Source organism: Herpailurus yagouaroundi, unplaced genomic scaffold, assembly GCF_014898765.1.
Source record: "Herpailurus yagouaroundi ecotype Mexico unplaced genomic scaffold, PumYag 192, whole genome shotgun sequence".
Classification (NCBI taxonomy): Eukaryota; Metazoa; Chordata; class Mammalia; order Carnivora; family Felidae; genus Herpailurus; species Herpailurus yagouaroundi.
The window spans coordinates 15,706,363-15,722,912 of record NW_024412423.1 but is presented as its reverse complement, the minus strand read 5'-3'; the positions used below and the strand labels follow the sequence as shown (position 1 = coordinate 15,722,912).

Sequence of the window (16,550 nt, the reverse complement as noted above, 5' to 3'; positions counted from 1 at the left end):
ATGCAGTGGACTCTGGGTTAGTTACTTTATGTCTTTGTTGTGTTGTCTCTGTTATGCAGAGGAGAACAAGCCTTAACACTGAATGTAGGATATAAAATACTTTGAATGTATATATTAGATTATAAATCAAAAGATCAAGATGCTGTAATTTTTGGTGGCAACCACAAATTACAAAATTCACCTGGTATACACACTGTATTTTGGGTAGGAATTCTAAACCCATTTACTTATAGGCCACGTAGGTAAGATAAAGATGTTAAGCAGCCTTAAGGTATGTGACAACTAGAAACGGTGAGGCCTAGTGGGATCTGTAGAAGGCAGCCTCATCTTCTTAAAAGCATTTACTTTAAAAGAAAGAAAGAGGGACACTTGGGTGGCTCAGTCAGTTAAGCATCTGACTCTTGATCTCAGCTCAGGTCTTCATTTCATGCCCTGCGTTGGGCTCCATGTTGTGTGTGAAGCCTAATTAAAAAAAAAAAAAAAAATGGAAGGGAGGAAGGAAAGAAGGAAGAAAGAGAGAGACAAAGAGAAAGAAAAAGAAAGAAAGGAAGAAAGAAAAAGAGAAACAAAGGAAGGAAGGAAGGGGGAGGGAGAGAGAGAAAGAAGGAAAGAAAATGAGCAAACAAAACTCAAAACCCTGTTCTGGCTAAACCCAGTAAGTAGGTCAGTTGAATACAGACAGCTTTTTGACTGTGTGTGGAATAAACCTGAGAAAGAAGGTACCTGTAGAAAATTCTTTTTCCTATAAATGGAAATGAAGACTGACCTGGGAAAGAGGTATAGATGGTGAATGTGTTTGTTTCTGTAACTACACAGAGATGGTGAGTGTTGGGAAAGTTCTGCGGTCCTGGGGGCCACAGGTCTTTGTTCTGACATCACCTAGTTGTAAATTTGAGATTATTTAGCTACAACCTACCTCATGAAGATTAAAGAAAATCATCCTTTTGAAAATACTTTAACTATAAATTTTAATGTAAATGTTAGGTATATTCCTATACACATAATGGATGGCTAGTAAATGCAGATCCCTAACAAGACAGTAGGGCTTCCACTGTTTGTGGTTTCTTTCATACCAATTTGATTTAAATAGCAGTTAGGTGTTAAGACATACCTTGTTATTATAAGATCAACACTTTTGTTAACAGCTTTTTTTTCCTTTTCTTTCTTTTTTTTAAAGTTTATTTATTTTGAGAGAGAGAGTGTGTGCACATGTGCACACTCATGGGTGAGTGAGCAAAGGAGGGGCAGAGAGAGAGAGAGAGAGAGGGAGAGGGAGGGAGGGAAGGAGAGAGGGAGGGAGGTAGAGAAAATCCCAAACAGGCTCCGGACTGTCAGTGCGGAGCCCCACCAGGGGCTGATCCCATGAGATCAAGAGTCTGACACTCAACTAACTCAACTACCCAGGCACCCCAGCTTGTTTTCTTTTAACAAGAACTCACTGTTACCATTGTTTGGACCCCATGTGACAAAGAGTTAGTGCTAGGATAAGTCTTTCCTATTCTATCATCCTTTGCCTATGCTAACATCATACTGTGGAAAAGGTGATACCAGCTAATAAACTCTTGGCGAGACTTATTTGTGACATTTAGGAAAAGGGAGTTAGGAGTTATTAGATAATATGTCATGTGATTTTCCCATCCAGGAATAAAGAATTGGGTGTTTTGGGATTTGAGTCCCAAAGGTCCTTCTTGGTTAAACAAAAAACAAATGAATATAAACCTTATAGGTGAAAATGATCAGACAATTAAATGTCGTTTTGCTGCAGGTTCATGTTCCTTCTTGGTTAAACAAAAAGCAAATGAATATAAACCTTATAGGTGAAAATGATCAGACAATTAAGTGTCATTTTGCTGCAGGTTCATGTTGGGAATGTATAGAGGTTCTGACTCCAGATGTTCATTTTCTTTGGGAAGCTGGGAATAAGAACTGTTTTTGGTTTTGTTTTGTTTTACCATAAAAGTTCTCATTTCATTAGGTAAGGAAAATGTCATGGCCAGACCTATCTTTGGCTGTGAACTTTATCCCAGTGTGCTAGTGCTTTTATTTTAAAAAGTTATTTCCTACTTGAACTTGATTCTCCTCTGTTAAGCAAAAAGGTCTCTTGTGTCTGGGAAATCTTAATAAAAGATGTTTTTGTCCTAGCAGGGGAAATTGTTCATAAAGATTTACTCTTTACAATTTCCTTTTCCCTTTTTTTTTCCCTCTAATTTTTTCAAATTTTAAGAGTCACACTTAGTCAATCTCAGGCGGTTGATTTACCAAGTCCTTTAAAAATAGTTTTCTTATATCTTTTGGGATCGTTTTGTCCATGCATCCCTATACTTGATAATTGCCAATAAATATTAATTTGACTTAATCTGCAACATTCATCAACACTTCTCTACTTGCTGCATTAAACCAAAAATTCTTTGCTTCAGTGTAATGTAGAAGAAAATGATTGGATTTGGGGATAAACAGGGAAGAGTGTAGGAGACAATGAAAACTTGATTCAATTCATTTGCCAGAAATACATTTAGGCAGAAAGCATTATCGTTTCTTTGCTTTTGCTGAACTTCATTGAATCCAAGGGTCCCGCCTTCACATTTCTGGACTGGTTTCTCCAATGGCTTGCCCTCTTGATAGTCCTTAACAAGTCCTTTGCTGTAACTGCAGCTGGCCATGAAAGCATTTGGGAGCACACCCACATAATAATGACACTAAATTATGAAAGCCAACATTTATTTAAATTAGACATGCCACACATTCAGTTGTACTTTCTCTCTGAGAAAAGTTAATGACTGGTGGAAAAAAGAACTAGAACTATGCATACATTTCCATGAATGTCTTTAGAATGTTAGAGAATGGCTTGAGTTACTTGTTAAATGTTTTAATTTTTTTGAAATCTAGAAAATTACTTTTTCAAGCAGGTATGTTACCTGATGATTCATCACATTTCCATTAAGGAATAAGGTCCTCAGCATGCTACTTGTCTCATGATATTTACACCAGATATTTGAAAGATTATCAGGCTATTTCAGCAACTTAGTGTGTTTGTAAGCAAATAGACTTTGCTCCAGTGTAGGGGTATAATCTGATATTTAGTTCATCTGAACCAGGGGTTGGCTATTTGGAGGAATGGCAGAAAATGGAAATGAACTCTGAGGGCATACACTGGTGTAAATATCCAGCTAGGAATATGAATTTTTTACTTAGGAATGCATCAGAAGCCAGCAATACCCCATCTTAAAACACCCCTTCCCCCAGCCATCCCCATACCACCCCATATAATTTGGATATTTAAAGAATCCTTGTTACTAAGATGTCACTAGTAGAGATTAGTCTTTTCATCTTTGGGTGGAATCTTCTCCACACTTTGGATTTGGAGATCCCCTGGATCTGAGTCTAGGTAACCCAGATCAGCTTCTTGAAAGGATGGTTTTGCCAGGGAATGGGAGCCTTGATGCTTTTTTCTTCATTGACTTGTCTTAGATATTTAGAGGGGACAGGCTCAATTAATTATTAACAGAAGTTCCAGTTCCATCTATTATTTTATCTCCACTATCAGTCTGCTTTCATACTGATGGCTAGCCGGGGCATTAGCCATGGGAAATTTACCTAGATGTTAATATCTGCCTATCTGGGATGTGATGGGATTTTCTTTTCTCTCTTTCCATATTTTCCTTCTATGTTACACCCCCACCCCACCCCCCATATCCCTTGGGATTAAGACAATCTCTGGTAAAATAAAGGGATGGAAACTTGATTATGATAACAGATCAAAATTATGGAGATAGTGGTTTACCTTCGAGACAGTCCACTCTTTAGAAACTGAAAGGTTTAAAGCTTTCTTACAGAAATACACAGTGAGGACTTGCCAACTGTCAGCCATGTTGTAAAAAACAATGGGCAAAACCTCAAGGCTGGAAAAGAGAGACCTAGTCAGGGCCAGATACATAGATGAAAGAGATCTTGGGGTGGAGGAGATGAAAAGGAGAAGGGAGCAGAGAAAAGGGATTTCTGAAATGAACTCGGTAAGGGCTCAAGCACACTCTCTGGAAAAGGTTCTTTTGGGACCATGGAAAAGTGCCTTGAGTCACTTTTGGGGGGAGGTGTGTATTCATGATCTGGGAGTTGTAAATTGCTTTTATTTGTGATCATGGAGTGCACCTGTACATACTTGCTGACCTTGCATGTGAAACTCTGAGATTACATACAAATATAGGAAGATTCTAGCTTTGTATGAATCTATGGGTTTTTTGTTTTTGTTTTTGTTTTTTTTGCAGTGAACATCTAGAGTCAATATCATAAAGCTATTAGGAGCCCAAAACTCAATTACTTCCTTTTTCTTTTTTTGAAGTCACATTTGGAATCTTTGTTTTGTTGATAGTCAGATCCATAATTAGATTATGGGCTGGTTGCATTTGGTAAGAGACTCCTCCCACTGGTTTGCAAGGAAAAATCTCCTTCCGGGATTACCAAAGACTGGGAATATGAATTTTTAGTGATTACTCACGTTCAGTAAATTTGAGGACTTTTACTAAAGCAGTGCTAATCAGGTTTACTCTGTGTTCACCCACATTCCCTCTTCCATTTCATAACTCCCTTACATTTGAGGAGACTCTTGTGTGTCTATAAACTCTTGGATTATAAAGATGGTGATTCTCATATTTGCTATGATATTTCTAACATCTATTGTTGTCTCTTGTAGATAGAAGGGTTTCAGGGAGTATTTGTTGAACTGGTTGAATTAAATCAAGAAATAGTGATACAGTCAGATTCACGGGAGAGCTGGAGCTATTTGTCTGAATCATACAGTTCCAGAAGAGTAAGAATTAAGTACCAAAGTCTTCCCCAAAGTTAGTGCCTAGCTGCTCCCTTTGTGTGGGAAAGTTTATTTGAGGGGGCTGCATAAAAGAGGAATATGGTTTGATTTCTTGTAGCCCGTTAATTATAGGGTAGCTTTCCTTTGCCCATCCTCTATTTTTCCTGACATGATTTTGTACTGTCCACACCTCCTTGTTATGATAATAACAGAACAGTATATTTTGCTTTGGTCTTAGTTTTGATCCAACAGAAAAAATCAGTGTTGTCTCTTTTCCCAAGGAGATGTCCCAGGACAATTTTCCCAAAGGACCACAGTACTGATTCATCCATTCTTTATTTATTTTTATTGCTTTGATTTTATGTCATTTATACTCTTGCTAAATGTTAATAAATTACATGCCATGAAGAAATATATTCTAGAGGACATGAAAAAACAGACCTCATGGCTGTTTACTCTCTTGGCAATGATTCCACTCTTCATTACCCTAACATTCCCCAGTTTCCCAGTTGCAAGCTTGCCTTCCATGACAGTTTTCTGTTCACGATGAGCCACTTACAGATACAGGATTGGTGGTACCTTGCAGTGTGACAAACCTCTGGTAAGAAAATGATAACTGTGTTCTTTAGCCATCTGTCTACTTGTGTGTTTTTCTCTCTCTCCTACAGTTATCTGGGATGTCTAAAAATGTAGTATTCCACAACCATGTGGGTTACCTGACTGCTAATGTCTGAAGGGGAAACATTCAGGCATTGGTTCTGAAAAGTTCCCTTTGTTTTCCAATAGGCACATTATAGGATACATTCAAACCCATCATCTTGAAGTTGAGTTCGACAATGACGAGACTAGCTGGGTTCTGGACTTCACACACGTGACCCTTAATAAACATTTATTATTTCCTTACTGGGAATCCTTACATATCCTCATGAGAGACCACAGGGGTGACATTATTGTTAAAGAAAATTGGGGCTTCTTGTAAACATTCTGGAGACTCCTCAACTTCTTGGAAAGGATGGGATCCCCGCTCAGCTTCCAGCTGCTGAATCTTCCTTTCCTTCTCCTCTAAAACTTCTTCCAGCTGGGTGATCTTTTCAGTCTGAAGGGAAACCTGCATCGACAACTCCATAATCAGGTTAATTTTTTGATCACCTTCTTCCACAGGCGGGAGACCGCCACAGGACTCTTCCCGAGGGTTGTCTTCTAAAGCAAACAAGAAAAACAAAATCTGAGCAGTTTTAATTGGATTTCCCAGAACTCAAAGACAGGGAAGATGGAAAAGCTTTATTTCTCACGTTCTTAAAAGGGAACACAGATGTTGCGTCATCTGGTCAGATAGACCGAGAATGGAATCCGGGTCCGGTGAGGGAAAAGATTCTGGGTGCTCATGAAAAAAGAACTTGGAAACCTCTAGAGAGGGAGGAGAATCAGTCTTTGCCAACTCTTTTTTGTACACACTTAACTTTTAATTAACCATGGGAATGAAGCGTCCTTGAAAATCAGATCTGTAAACAACAGCATCCCAAGTTTCATGGTATCCTTTTGCCTAAGAATCTCACAAGAGTGACAATCAAGTAGAAATGGACTTTAAATTGAATTTTAACTCAAATAGGAAAAAAAAAAAGTTGTCATTGCCCCTTCTGGGGGAAGTGATGAAAAAAGACATGTTACTTAACCCAGGTCAGCTTTAAAGTTGGCAGAGGTATAATTTGAGGGGATCTAGGAAAATTTTTAGCCGAATATCTTCCATAGAGATTCATTCTCTCTTCTCTCTCTCTTCTCTCTCTCTCTCTCTCTCTCTCTCTCTCTCTTTCTTTCTTTCTCTTTGTCTTTAGGTCTGAAGGGTTTATAGCATTTCTTTCGTAAAATCTCAAATATCCCCTGTATATAAAAGTTTATGCTTTATAATTTCTGACCCTTCAGATAAGGATAAAAGCCTGAATAAGGAGAGAGAGGCTTCAACAAAGAGATAAAATATTAGTGGCTGATAGCAGGGAATCCTTAAAAAAAATTCTGGTAGACCATCACAAAATTTACCTGCTCAAAGAAGCAGGTAAATCCTATTAGACTTAAGCAAGACCACCCTCCTTACCACTCTCACCCAGAGAGTGAGATTTCCACCATAAAATCATTTATCTGAGTTATATAGAGGGAAGACATCAACTATAAAAGGGATGTCAACGACTTGGGTATCACTGTAGGAATACTCGAACTAATGGTGTATGAATTAATAGTATTAACAGTTAATCAGTATAATTAAAGGTTCAGCATTTACTCAGTCCTCAGTGTAAACCAACCCTACAGCTGCACCCGAAGGCAACATTACTGCCAGTCCAGGATACAAATACCTGCTACTATTGTATACCTATACACCTGCTAAAGATAGGGCACCTGTGCTGTGATTTTCCATGTAGGTGGGGAATCACCCCCTTCTCAGCAAATAAAACTAATTTGCAGGGTTGTTTTTTTTTTTTTTGTAATTTTCCCAAATGATCATGAGACAAAAGCTTGAGCATGGAATTACACAGTGGGCAGGATAGTTTTGGCCTCACAAAAGTGATAAGAGGAAAGATGAGATGTTTTCTGCTCTTAGAAATTGTTATTAGCAATATACTACGTTTCAAGATTCCATGGAGATGTTTTTGTTCTTAATATTTGAACTTTTACCATAATATTGACGGAGATGGTAGTTGATGTACCTTTCTCTAAAAGCAATGAAAAACATCTCCATGTCTCAAAGGAGCATTTAGTTTGTTGCCTCTGCAATAGGCTTGTGCTTTTAGGCCCAGGAGAGTTAGTCCATTTGGCAGGAGGCCTTCATTATCTGCCGTTACACCAGGGCCTCACCTTTCGTTTCATCTGACCAGAGCTATGCTGTCCGATACAGTAGTCACTAGCCACATGTGGCATTAAGCAATTAAATGTGGCTATATGAAATGAGATGTACTGGAAGTATAAAATACACATTTGAAGGGATCCTGGGTGGCTCAGTCAGTTAAGCATCTGACTTTGGCTCAGGTTATGACCTCATGACTCATAGGTCAAGCCCCACATTGGGCTCTGTGCTGACAGCTTGGAGCCTGGATCCTGATTCAGATTCTGTGTCTCCCTCTCTCTCTCTGCCATCCCCTCTCACACTCTGTCTCTCTCTCTCTCTCTCAAAAACAAAATAAACATGACAAAAAATAAAATGCACATTTGATTTTGAAGACTTAATTTGAAAGAAATGTGAAATATCCCATTATATTTTAAAAATTGGCTATATATTAAAGCAATAATATTTTGGGGATATATTGTGTTAAATAAATTTTATCTTATTTTTCAGAGAGAGAAAGAGCACAAGTGGGGGAGAGGAGCCGAGAGACGGGGGAAAGAGAGAGAGAGAGAGAGAGAGAGAGAGAGAATCTTAAGTATGTGAAGCCTGATGTGGAGCTCAATCCCATGACCCTGGGATCATGACCTCACCTGAAATCAAGAGTCACATGTTTAACTGACAGAGCTATGCAGGTGCCCTAATAAAATATATTTTAAAACAATATTCGCTCATTTATTTTTACTTTTTAAAATATGTGACTACTAGAGAATTTAAAATACCAGTATCAAATGTGGCAGGCATTTGTGGCTCTCATATTTCTGTTGATTAGTGTTGGGCTAGAGTTTCTTTTGGAGGAACACTTTCTAAAACCCACATAGATGGGTTCCTCTTAGATGGTCCTGTTTAACATGTACAGTTGTTATTTGGGAGTGAGGGCTGTTGAGGCTTTCAACCATTAGCATACAGATCATTTCTCTGTTACCATTGAAGGTGGATGCATGGAAATCTGGGCTGGGAGAATACGTTTTTAGGGGTTGATGTGAGTTCCTACAGAAGAGGAAAGAAAAGACAGGAAGTGGAAGTAATAGTGAGAAGACAGGAAGGAAAGGAACAGTGGGCAGTATAGGGAAGGCTGGGCATTGGTGAGGCTCAGGGATGGAGAAGGTAATCAGGAGCCTCCCTCCCTGATATATGTGCCTGTCCCCTTTCTCTTTGACCTCTTCTTCAATCATTTCTTGCTCTAGGTGTTCCTCTGTTTTCCAGAAGAGTTATTTTCCACCAATTTGCATAATAAAGGAGTTTAGTGCCATTACAAAAGGCAAACTGGTCAAAAGTGCCTGTCTTGTTTTGTTTTTTAATAATGCAATATAGGTGGAATAATGTGTTCATCTAATTTCAGTGATAAAGGGGTAAAAATGCAACAGGATGCCATTACATAGGCCATCATTGTTACTAAGTCTATATCCTCTGTCTCTGCCCTCCCAGGAGAGAATAGTGTAGACAGAAGGTAGAAAGAGAAGCAGGGTGTCTTGGTCAGCCTAGGCTGCCATAACACAGAACCACACCATTAACTTGGTGGCTTAAATGACAGAGATTTATTTTCTCACAGTTCTGGAGGCTGATGGTTTGAGATCAGGGTGCCAGCATTGTTGGGTTCTGGTGAGAACTCTGCCTGGTTTACAGAGAGCCACCTTCCCACTGTGTTCTCACTTGGTACTGAGAGAGACCACAAGCACTCTGATGTTTTCTTTTAAAGGCACTAATCTCATGACCCCACCCCTATGACCTCATTGAAACCTATTTACTCCCAAAGGCACCATATCTCCAAATCCTATTACATTGAGGTTAGGGCTTCGACATATGAATTTTGTTGAGGATACAATTCATACTGTAGCACAGAGAAAAGACAATCGAAAAAAGAGAGAACCTGAGGGCTTTGATTCCCTCTGTATTGTTTTCACGCATTACGTGAAAATGCTGATAAGGAGATAAGCCAAAGTACATATATACACCAGCTCCTTTAGATTCCACATTTAAGTGATATCATGTAGTATTTGTCTTTCTCTATCTGACATATTTTACCAAGAATAATGTACATAAGAGCTGAACTCATAGAAAAAAGTTGAGTGGGGGTTACTAACAGGATGGGGAGTGGAGGAAATGGAGAGGTGTTGGTTAAAGTGTGCAAATTTCTAGTTAGAAGCTTCTGAGTATCTATTGTGTTGTGTAATGATTATAATTAATAATACAGTATGGCATACTTGAAAGCTGCTGGGAGAATAGATCTTAAATATTAACTCCACACAATGGAAATGGTAATTATGTGATGGGTTGGTGTCCTTAGCTAACACTATGGTGGCAGTCATTTTGCAAAATACACATGTATCCAGTGAACACATGGTACATTTTAAACTACACAATGTTCTATGTCCATTATATCTCAGTAAAACTGGGATGGGGGGTAAGTATATATACCAAGAAGGGAATTTCTCATACAGCTGTATTTTACCATTCAGTATTTTATCATTTAATGACCTCTTCACACATAGAATAAAAATATTTTTGTTCCATTTCTAAACACATTACAAATCACAAAAGTGTTTAAAACCTCTTCAGTAAAGTGAGGGACTCCAGGAGTCTCACATCCTATTTGTAGTGGAAATAGCCCAAGGCCACCCAGTGATTTGTCCAGAGTCCACCACTAACCTTTGCATGATCTGACCTGCTCTGTTCTCCTGGAGTACAAGCTCCCTTATCTGAAAGCTCCCCACCGCTCTACACGTCCCCACATCTCGAACACTGGTGGTCTTTCCTAGATTTTCACTAGCAGATCAGATAGTCTTGCCAAGGTTGGGTCTGCCTGAAGCATGGAAGGTTCTGTCACCTGACCAGATAATCGAAGGTTTATCCCCATACCCAAGGGCTCCATGAGACAGAGAGCAAAGAGAAATTCTTCTGCCAAAGGGAGGGAGCAAACCTGATTAGCCACAGTCAGGGTATGAAATCATAATTGCTATAGTTGTAGAGGTTTTTACCAGCACATGCCATTTTTCATGATTTCCCGTTTTTCTGCTTCAGCTTACAATAAGTGTGAATGAGGATGATGGCTTAGGGTTGTGGCAAAGAGGAGGCCAGAGAAAAGATGGTGACAGTTGTGCATGCTTAAAAAGGTTCAGAAAGAAGACCGACAATAGGAGCATTCTTCTTTCCAGAGCTGGGGCAGACTGTGCTCACTATTTTTTCTTTTTTTCTTAAAATTTGATATAAATCCAAGCTAGTTAAGATAGAGTGGAGTAATGGTTTCAGGAGTAGAATTTACTGATTCATCACTTACGTGTGACACCCAGTGCTCATCCCAACAAGTGCCCTCCTTCATGCCCATCACCCATTTAGCCCATCCCCCCACCTACCTCCCCTCCAGCAACCCTCAGTTTGTTCTCTGTACTTAAGAGTCTGTAATGGTTTGCCTCCCTCTGTGTTGTTATCGTATTTTTCCATTCTTTCCCCTGTGTGGATCTGTTTTGTTTCTTAAATTCCACATATATATGTTCACTTTTCCACGTAGCCTCGAAAAGACAAAAGGCCCAGAAGAAAATGTGACATTTGCATTTGGCTATTTCCAACTTCTCCTTTTTAATACCCTTAAAATTTTCATGCTCTTAGCAAAGTGCGACATGACAAGTTATGTCAAAAATACTAATAACTAGGGGCGCCTGGTTGGCTCAGTCAGTTAAGCATCTGACTTTGGCTCAGGTCATGATCTCACTGTTCATGGGTTCGAGCCCCATGTCAGGATCTGTGCTGACATGACAGCTCAGAGCCTGGAGCCTGCTTGGGATTCTGGGTTTCCCTCTCTCTCTCTGCCCCTCTCCGGCTCACACTCTGTCTCTTTGCTCTCAAAAATAAATAAACATTAAAAAAATTTTTTTAAATGCTAATAACTAAATAGATAACAGCAGAGGTATTAATTCTGTAGTTTGAGTAGCTTAGAAACTTAGACTTCTCTTAGAATGTGTATTTTGGGTCCATCCGATCTCACCTGTATAGGAATTATATCTGCAGTATCCCTAATTTATGCTTTTCTAAGGGAATGGCTCTCAGGCATTGGGGTCCCTCAAGCTCTTTGTAGGTCAGCTGCCACTTGTAATCAATGAGCAAAGTTTGCATTTTACCTTCAGTGCAGCTGCACGTTGGTAGAGAAGTATCTGGTGGGTAGAAAGCTGTAATGGACAGGCTGGAGACGGACAGGATACAGCTCATTAATTAGAGAAAGGACATGGGGTGTAACGCTAGGATGGAAGACCTCCATCATGTGAAAACGTGGCTTCGTGCATCTGGGAAGTTAATAGTCTCATGTCAACAGTGATAAATTACTGAAGGTTGACCCAGTGAATGTCTGGGAGGCTGTTTTTAGATTTTCTAAATACTTGTATCTAAAAAGGGATGTTCGCCTTTCGATCCCTTTGCTAATGCCACCGCCCAAAAGCATTCAATGAACACAGAAATGCTAAGAACCACTGATGTAGTTTCTTTTTTCTTTTTCCTTTCTTTATTTTGAGACAGAGAAAGAGAGTGAGAGAGAATCCCAAGCAGGCTCGGTGCTGTTAGCACAGAGTCTGATGTAGGGTTCGATCTCACAAACCATGAGACCATTACCTAATCCAAAATCAAGAGTCAGACGCTCAACTGACTGAACCACCTAGGCACCCCTGATCTGGTTTCTGCTTCACATGCCTCGAACAATGGGAAGCACACTTCTCCCTGGTCGGGTACCCATGGTCATTTTAAACATTAATTCACCTGTAATTAGTCTCTGGGACCCTGCACATAGAGAATGAGTCAGATGTGTTGTTGACTCCTGTAATCACCATTCCACGGCTGGGTAGGGGAGAGGCAGCTAGGAGTTAGGCCCAAAAGGACATTCAGGATTTAGCCTAAACAAACATCTCTGCTGGATACTACCACGTGAACGTTTACTTTTCTCTCTGCTTTTCAAGCTAATGACCAAAGCTGCCAAGTATTTACTCAATAAGAGAGACTCTTCCCAGTGAGGTGATTAAATACCTTATTTCATCAGAGCCACCCAGGATTACTGTTTGGCCTAAAAGACTATGTCAGCTTCCTCCTCTGTACGAATGCCCATCACTCTGACTCACCTTCATGTGGTTTTGGAAGCTGTATATATTTCTCAGTAACCACACGGGAGTCCAGTTTCATCTATTGCCATACTTGGACTTGAAAATTGGCTCATCCTTGTAAATTTATTTCTATCATTACTTGAATAATAAACAAAACTTCAACAATAACCTTCATAGTTTTCTGTCCTTCTGTAGATGTTCACAGTTATCATCTGAGAATAGTAAGTCTCTAAAATAAAGGATTCCCACCACCTTTTTTTTTTTTTTTTTTTTTTTTTTGTATTCTTATAACACATGTTTTTATGTCTTCAAAATCAGATTAGTCTTGGGGCACCTGGGTGGCCCAGTCAGTTAAGCATTCAGCTCTTGATTTCAGGTCATGATCCCAGGGTCCTGGGAACAAGCCCTGCATCAGAGTGAAGACTGCTTGGGATTCTAGCTCTCCCCTCTGTCCCTCTCCCCTGCTTGCACGCTTTCTCTCTCTCTCTAAAATAAATAAAAAATAGGGGCACCTGGGTGGCGCAGTCGGTTAAGCGTCCGACTTCAGCCAGGTCACGATCTCGCGGTCCGTGAGTTCGAGCCCCGCGTCAGGCTCTGGGCTGATGGCTCAGAGCCTGGAGCCTGTTTCTGATTCTGTGTCTCCCTCTCTCTCTGCCCCTCCCCCGTTCATGCTCTGTCTCTCTCTGTCCCCAAAATAAATAAATGTTGAAAAAAAAATTTTTTTTTTAAATAAAATAAATAAAAAATAAACCAGGTTAGTCTTACTACTTGAAGTTTCCTCTCTTCAGTGTTTTTATTTATACATGAGATCATGATCTGAGCCTAAATCAAGAGTCAGACACTTAACCAACTGAGCCACCCAGGCACCCCTGCCCATCTTAGTGTTTACTGAAATGGTTAATTCTCTCTTGCCCAGCACCATGTACTACAGTTTAAGTATTGCAATAGCTTTATGTCTGGTCAGACTGTCTCTGCTACTTGCCCTTTCAATTTGGTTTCTTCTCTGCTCAGAGAGGTCTCATTGAAATACAGGTTGGGTCTTAATAGTCTTTTGTCTAAAATCTTCCAATGATTTTTCATCTCATATAGACTCAAAACCCACCTGCTTATACACTTTATAATCTGGTCCTCTTTTGCCTCACTGGCACATCTATCCTTCCTTTCATCGTTCCTAATAGACCAGGCATGTTTCTACCCAGGGCCTTTATATTTGCTATTTCCTCAGTCTGGATAATTGTACCTTTGATAGCATACATTGCTAGCTTCCTCAATTCCTTCCAGTCTCTCTTCTCCAAAGTCAACTTCACCCAATAAAGCCTAATTTCAACCCAGCCCCCACTACTGGACAAGTCAAATCCCTGTTCCCTGCTTTGTTTTTTTCTGACATGCTATATCTGTTTCATTTTTATCTTCTTGGTAGTATCTCCCTACCTCACTAGAACAAGAGCTCCATGAAGGCAGAATTCTTGCTTTGTTTACTTGCTTTGTTTTACTTGCTTTGAATACTTGCTTTGTTTACTACTGTAATTTCTGTACCTAAAGCAGTGCCTGGCACATGTGTTAGGTCATTTGTTAAGTGAATAAATGAATGAAATTTAAGTGTATATATGATACAAAACCATTGTAGGAATGGCCAGTCCAAATGTTTCCACTGGTGCATCACTAGGATGGTTCCTAGATTTCCTCCCCAGGTACCTATTTTCTTCGCACAAAGCTTTTCACAACGGCATTTTCCCCAGATAATAAACTTTTGTGATTGGACAACATTGCACTTAACATCTATGAATTTAAGTTTTTGTTTAAATAGAAAGTTGGAAAAGTTAGAATAGATCTCTTCCAGATCTGTGACTTAGCTTCTATGAGCTATAAAAATGGTTCTCCATGCTGGCACCTAGGGACTTGCATCAATACAGAGAAGCCAAAGTCTCACTGCTGAAATTCTGCTTGAGCGAATCTAGGAGGGTGTCTGGGAATCTGTGGCTTTACAGGGCGCCCTAGGTGATTCTGATGATCGGCCAGGTTTTGACAGTTGAATTTCTGCTGACCTGTAATAGGCATGGCAAACTAAATTTTTGGCTAAATCCTAAAAGGTAAGTCGGAAATCTCCCAGGCATGCCTCTTCTTGACAAGGTTGCAGTCCACACAACAGAAGAGCAGTCACATCTATTATACTCTCACTGCCTCTCCCTTGTTACCTGACAAGGCTTTGCCTGTGAATGTTACCAGCTGACTAGCTGTATCTGTGGTCCTCCCCTCCCTCCCCCCACAATTTGCTTAAATCTCAGCAACATCTTGCCAGTTCTCACTTGGCTGAGTCATCTCCATAATCCAGAGAAAATGATGAATGTTTGGAAGTTTGTATTTGTTTTTGCTTTTGTTTCTGTTTCTCAGTGGATAGATGGATGCATTTCTTCAAAAATTGACCTGGAAAGGAAAAGTCTCTCTTAGGAGATTTCTCTGCTTGAGAGATCTTCCCTTGGGGGCAAGTAAAGTGGGTCACAAACTTTCATAAGAGTTTAACATTTGCAACCACCACAGAGGGGGCAAGCAAAATCCCCTTCTGTAGATCTGAATCCAGGATTTTCTTCCTGGAACTTGATGGAGTCAATTGATAATGCCCAAGAAGACTTAGAGAGAGAGATATGAAGGTACTAGCTTGGGAGGTGGGAGGAACTTGTTGGTGTGGAAAAGCAAGTGAGGACATCTCAAAGATGATGCCACAAAATGAACATAGGCTGCTACGTGATGGGAGATGGGGGAAACACCCAGTGGCCAGATGTTGGATGGTAGGCATAGTGCCGCTCTGTGTCTCACTTTCCGTCTATACCACTAGGGTAAATTGTTATATCCAGTTAAAGGTAGGACAATGTAGGACAACTTAGTCCATTGCTGCCTTTCAGGGCAGGTTGCCTTCCCACCCTCTTCAGGGTCTCAGATCATACCAGATTATTCTACAAGAAGGAGTTCTTCAACACGATTGGGGAAACAACAGAAACACTGTTAGCATCACAATGCATGTGAGTTATGCCAACAGGTAGTCAATCTAAGCAGAAGGAAGGTTTTTTTTTGGAACCTCTTTTACCTTTTCCTACAAGTAGGATCTGAAGTTCCTTCCTATAAATCTGCCTACTTTGAAGAGGATAGTGGGTTAAGCACAATGACCGACAGCCTGGCTAGAGGCCCAAAAGTGAAAATGGATCCTGGTAGGAGAAAAGGAAATTCACAGGAGGGAGATATGTAGGAGAGTATGAGAAAAGAAGAAAAAGAAGAGATAATATTTGAAGGACTATTTCTATGCTTATCTGCAGGATAATCAGTATGGACTCGAAGTTAATTGGAAGAATCAGCGTAAAGATGATTATATATCATTTGGACTACATTGTTGCACTAGGGTCTAACAGTGAGACTCTTCCCTACTTTTCTTCTTGATGCACAGAGGTTATATGAGGCTAATTCTATAGAATGAAGAATGCCAATTTAGTAGTTTACATTGATTTTCAAATAGTTCTTTGTTATAGTTTCTGGTATTGCATGGTTTTGGAAATTATATGGTGACATAGTAAGGATAGTATTGGCAGTATTATTCTTGGAAAATGACAATAAAAATTGGTGATTTTTTATGGAAAAAGATAGGATAAATAATTCTTCATTTCTGCAGATCAGGATTTTGCTTGTATAAACTATGCAGAAGAATGGGTTTTGTGGACAGGAGGTGCAAGTCATTTTGATAGAGTTGACGGTGCCATTAAATGTCCCTCACAAAAGGACGCTTGGATGCAGTCATTTTTCTGTAAAATTT

General features: G+C 39.8%; 1 protein-coding gene across 1 annotated transcript in view; it reads right to left on the bottom strand.

Moving 5' to 3' along the window:
* Nucleotides 1–5,655: 5,655 nt before the first annotated feature.
* Nucleotides 5,656–16,550, bottom strand: part of CCDC192 (coiled-coil domain containing 192) — a 211,463-nt gene continuing 200,568 nt past the window's right edge. Inside the window, exon 7 of the mRNA XM_040444381.1 lies at nucleotides 5,656–6,001. Coding sequence (XP_040300315.1) covers nucleotides 5,715–6,001 — 287 coding nt within the window. The 3' untranslated portion in view covers nucleotides 5,656–5,714. The remainder of the gene's footprint in view (nucleotides 6,002–16,550) is intronic.